The sequence below is a fragment of the Humulus lupulus genome, chromosome 3 (genome assembly GCF_963169125.1).
Source record: "Humulus lupulus chromosome 3, drHumLupu1.1, whole genome shotgun sequence".
Lineage (NCBI taxonomy): Eukaryota > Viridiplantae > Streptophyta > Magnoliopsida > Rosales > Cannabaceae > Humulus > Humulus lupulus.
The window spans coordinates 4,936,000-4,941,879 of NC_084795.1; the positions used below are offsets into that span (position 1 = coordinate 4,936,000).

At 26.4% G+C, this 5,880-nt stretch overlaps 1 protein-coding gene across 1 annotated transcript; it reads right to left on the bottom strand.

Moving 5' to 3' along the window:
- Positions 1–3,660: 3,660 nt before the first annotated feature.
- LOC133820905 (uncharacterized) lies at positions 3,661–4,703 on the bottom strand. The gene has a single exon (XM_062253470.1). The coding sequence runs from the start codon at positions 4,601–4,603 to the stop codon at positions 4,154–4,156; it is 450 nt and encodes a 149-aa protein (XP_062109454.1). The 5' UTR covers positions 4,604–4,703; the 3' UTR covers positions 3,661–4,153.
- Positions 4,704–5,880: the final 1,177 nt, after the last annotated feature.

A 5,880-nucleotide genomic window follows, 5' to 3' on the forward strand; every position in this document is an offset into this window, starting at 1 on the left:
AACTAAGACCACAACCTCCAAGCTTTGATTCCCTAACTTGCCACCTCAACTTGGGACCAAAAACCTCAAAGAATGATAGAGAGGAAATGATGTACGGGAAGGAAGAAGAAGACTCTCTGTTTTTGCTCTGTTTTGAACAGTTTCCACAGCCTTCTAAAACCACATATATCCTAGCCAAATGACCTAAATGCCCCTAGGTCATTTAAGGCTCTAAAACCAACTTAAGGGCAATTTTGACATTTTCCACCTACACCGTTAATCATAATTAACGCTTCCCTTTTCCCGCTAATCTCAATATTCTCAAACTCCAATATTTCACATCCCGTTACCCTTTAATACCCGGTAACACTCTAACCATTAAAACACCCCGAGACTCACCCCGAGCCCCGAGCTTAAGCCTGCTATGACCAAACCGACGTTTAACATTTCTTTGATCGTCTCATACCAAATGGCTCGAACAACCCCACATCATAATGTGGTCTCAAATTATATCACCGACATGCGAACAAATAATCAATTTACCCTCAACGGGCCAAATTACCATCACACCCCTGTATAAAGAAGTATGGACTCACATGCATGCATTTCACATCATATCATAATATAATCAACATATACATGCATTTAATCAATTAATAATACAATTAGGCAAGTATGGCCCTCCCGGCCTACTGTTCACACCGTTAAATGCATCGGAGAATTTGGGGTTTTACATACACTGTTGTCATATTTATGTATCATGTTTTCAAAAAATAAACAATAACCTATATGTTAGATAATAACCATTGAATTACTGACCGTTTTCATTTTTTTCCTCATGATATCGAAAATAAACAAAAGTTTTTAATTTACAATGATATGTTTTAATTTCACATATTCTTTTTTTTTTTTAAATCACTTCTAATTAATATAAATAAAAAAACATAACAATATTAGGTTATAGTTTTATAAAAGTAAATGTTTTTGTTAATTATTTGTTCAAAGAGTCCTTTTATACTTTATAACTTCATGTTTAGATTTACAATAGTATTTTTTTTTTCTACAATAGTATTTACAATAGTATTTACAATACTTTATAAATCGTTATTTAAGTTCATAAAATTATTCCTAACAATGAAACAAAAAACATAATTATTTTTTAATTTACACATATGTGTTTTAATTTCATACATATATATAAATTTTAAAACATCTCTAATCAAATAAATAAATAAAACATAATAATATTAGGTTATAGTTTTATAAAAGTAAATGTTTTTGTTAATTATTTGTTCAAAGAGTCATTTTATATTTTATAATTTCATGTTTAGATTTACAATAACATTGTTTATTTTCTTTCTACATCAGAGTTTATTTTATTTTGTGTTTTGTTTAAATCGTTATTTAAGTTCATCTAATTATTCCTAACAATGCAACAAAACATAATTATTTGTTCATGTGAACGTCTTACAAAATAAACATATCAGCTTATTTTTTAAAACGGATTATATTGATAATTATATCTAAATGTGTTGATTGTACCCATTATTATTCAAACTTTTCAGTTTTAAACTTAGTCGATTCTACTATAAAAGTACATAAACATATGTTATGCACATCACAATGTTAAATCAAACATATATATATATATATGGGTGCAATCTTAATGGTTACTACCCATGGATGGTTACTTTAACCATTAGATTAAGATCAATGGATCATATTTATAGTTGTTAATTAATATTTCTAAAAGTAAATTTTGATTTTTTTTCAAATTTTTGGAAGGGTTACTTGATGAAAAATGTGTATTTATTATGAAAATATAATATTGTAAACTTTTTTATTTTTCAAATGTATGTCAATTTCTAAATATAACTAGTATTTCTTATTGGTTGAAAACACCATTAATTATGACAAAAAAAAAAAAACTAAATTTGAAATTAATATAGAAAAAAAATATTTACTTGTTGGTAACTTGCTATACCAAGTCACTATTTTGCCACATCATCATAATTGTTAGTACTCATCTATGGGTAGTAACCATTGAGAAATCTTCCATATATATATATATATACTTTAAAACAAAATTGAGATATAAATCTTGTGAAAAACTTACCTTGCCGGAAAAAATGGTATTTCAAAATGGCAGCTTCAAAAGTGGATATTACATCATTTTTCTAAGAAGTATACTTTAGATCAACACCCCAAATTCCTATATCAAATTATAAACATTTTTATTTTCTTTTCAACCAATATTTTTTTTATGTTACTCATCACATTGTAAACAAATGCAAATTTGTTGAAGATATATATTCAAAAAAATTGAAAATGGCACCTGGTTATATTTTATGATTATTTATTTCTCATATTCTTTGTGTATATTATACATTAATTGTTTGATTTTATTTATATATATCTATTTCCCTATCAATATCAGTGATATTATATATTAATTATTTGATATGTTCATTTACTTCAAATAATACGTTTATATGTATGTATTTTATTTATGGAAAGTTACAAATTTTAAAACTAAAATATATAAGGAAAATGGCTGAAGTTAAGAGATTGCATTTTCATAATTTTATATATTAAAATGGTATATATTGTATATATTTTTGTAAATAGTTTAAGTGATGTTATTACAGTAATTTTTTTACTTTTGTTGTATATAAGTGAAAATTGCCTAATTTTTATTTATTTATATATTATACCTAAACTAGGGATTATAACAAAAACTTTTCAATTTTCATGCGGTTGGACTTTTATTTGTTTTTTTAACATCTTATTTTTGTAAACCAAAATCTTTGAACATCTTATTTTTTTGAAAAAAAAATTAAGGAAGTAAAGAAGTAATAAAAAATCCTAACTTTTTAAAAATTTATCGTAAACAATTCATAAAATTGTAATTAGCATGACAAAAAAAAAAAAAAAATCAGAGCAACATATTCATGAGAAGCTAAAAACTTACTGCAACTTAGTTGAAATTCTAAAGTTGAAAAATAAAGTCAAGTTCTAATTTTACATATTTAGAAGGAAGATAATATTAAATGCATTCAACGAAGATAGGCATGTGAATTTTCTATAGTCAACACATGCACAAAGTACTAATATTCAACTTAATTTTACGAACACAAACAACTACATCACAATTTAATAGTGTTGGATCCAATAAATCCTCAATAAGTAGTATATCTACATCTTAATTTGGTCGGAAATAAAAAATTTCATACTAATTATTAGCTAAGTTTTTGTTTGCTACACTATTTTATCTATATATTATATGTGATAACCCCCTCTCCCATTAATTTCTATAAAAAAAATAAATAAACTCACCGAAATCGGGTTAGGTAGTATTATACTGGTACGAAAAATAAATTATTCATTTTTCAACTTTGTGTTCGGCATAATAAATTATCCAAAAAAATTTAATAACTTATGTAAGATTTATGATTACTATACACTATCGTATAAATAAAAAATAAAAACAAAATTATAACTTATCTATATGCTAAAACAACGAAAGGAAAATAGTATCGTACCAACAAAGACTATATCTTGTATCTCCCAAGACCTTAATTGATCAACATAGTTAAATATTAAAGAAAGAACAAATAAAAGGGAACCATAAATTTATATCAACTAAAACTTTAAAAATTTACAATTAATGTGAGTTTTACAAGCTTTTAAACTTCACCAATTACCAAAACCAAATAAACTTAACAATATTATCAACACTTCAACAACTCAATGATTCTTTCATTAATAGACTTATATGAATTTTCTCAGGTAGAAACATCGCTTATGCTTCTACCATAGGATTATTTTCCATTTTTTGTACTTATATAAATTATAATTTTTTTTACATGATGACGTACATTATAGTTATAACAGATTTATTGTCGACTTTTAGAAAATTCTGAATAATTTACAGAGTCGAAATCAGAGTTCAAATAATTAATTGCACACGTAATTATTTTTTTTTATACGCGTGAAAAACATTTTATTTGAGCTTTGATTTTGACACTATAAATTATTTGGAATTTTCAAAAAATTAGTGAGACGATTACTCTGCTATATAGATTTATATATATATAAATATATTTATCAGAAATATATATATTTTATAAACACAAATACTCTCACGTAGACATGGACTATATAGCGTAATTAATTAATAGGTAACCATTTCTCGAGATGCTGCCAACCTCTTGTAAATCTCCAGCAACAATCTACCGTCAACTAAATCCCCATCACCACCGCCACTAGAAGCCATCGCAACCTGCTTCGTTTTCGCCACCTTCTTCCCGGAAAAAGCTCCGGCTCCGGTCGACTTACTAGCCACATTTCCGGCCAACCGGATCATTAAGTCCACGTAAGTCTCATGAAACTTGGCCAAAAGCTTCGCCGGAGAAAGAACTCTCCTCAGGCCGACCATCATCGTCAGCTTAGGCTTACAACTTCTCATCTTCCACTGCCGCCGCCGGCTTCCGCCGCCGTCGCCGAGCCTGGTGATGAGAAGCTTTCTCTTACTCTGGTTTGAGCCGCCATGAAGCCTCTGGTACTTCCTCTTCCTCCAATACTTCTTCAAATTCTCGTAGTATGTTGCTGGAACAATCTCCATGCCCTAATGATGATAATATATTTTTGTTGATTTTTTTTTTCTTTGGAGATTGAGAATGAAATGGTTTTGAGTTTTGAGTTTTGGGATGAGTGTGTGAAAGGGTTTATATAGATTTCAAAGATGTGTAGCTTTGATTCAAAGTATCTCTATAGTCACATAATTATGGAATTGAATATAGGAATATAGCTGGATAATATTAATATAAATGTGTGGATGTATTAAAAAAAATTGGGTTGACTAGGCCAAAGAGATTAATTAAATAAGAGCTTGTATATATATAATAATTATTTTATTTTTGGAATACTATATTTATTATAAGAATTGTATAGCTAATATGGTGAGTTTTTTGTGTGTATTTTTTATGTTTAAATTGATTGATGGATCCTAGGCTAATTAAGGTCTAATAATTAATGCCCCAACTTTGACTATGAATGCAGTACTACACCAAAGTTGTTATTAATTAAGAAAATTTAGCTTAATTTTGCTAAAAAAGTTATATTTTTAAGGACTACCAAGTTTTTTTTCTTTACGATTTTAAGAATTTTTTTAGATTTTTACAGTTTTGCCAGTTTTCATCTTTTGTATTGTGTTTTAGTTATTTTTGTGTTGTTATCTATGTACATGTGTTTTCAATTTTTTTTAGTTGTTAAGTTTATATATATATAATTGTTCTATTGTAGTATTGATATCTAATTGATGTTTATTTTAGTTGTTTTCAGATATATTTTGAATTTTCTTTAAAACGTGTTAGTATATTATGAGTTAATGTCTAGTTATTCTTCAATTATTGTTTTTAGTTGTTTTTTTTATGCCGTATTTTTGTAAATAAAAAATTTATAAAAATTGTATTTTAGTAAACTTAAAGATATTATTTTTGAAAAAAATTAAAAATCAAAGACCGTAAATAAGTAAAAAAAAAAAAACATACAAAAAATGTATATTTATGAAAAAACCCCTATTAATTTTCTTTGTAATGTGGTCTGAAGAGTATGTTTGATGATTGCTTAATTTGGTTCAATTTTTATTTTGTAGATTCATATAAGTTATATAACAATAGTGAAATGGTCAATAGTCAAAATTTGATTGCTGAGGTCAAGTTATAGTGTTTTATTCTTAGTTAGTACTTATACGTATGTAGATTGTATTTATTCTTGTTTATTAATTAAATGGAAAATGCATCAAAACTTTTGTCTAAATTGTATTAAACTAATACATTTGTTAAAAAAAAATTAGATTTTAAAAATAAAATAATGCGTGCTTCAATATTTTTCTTTACA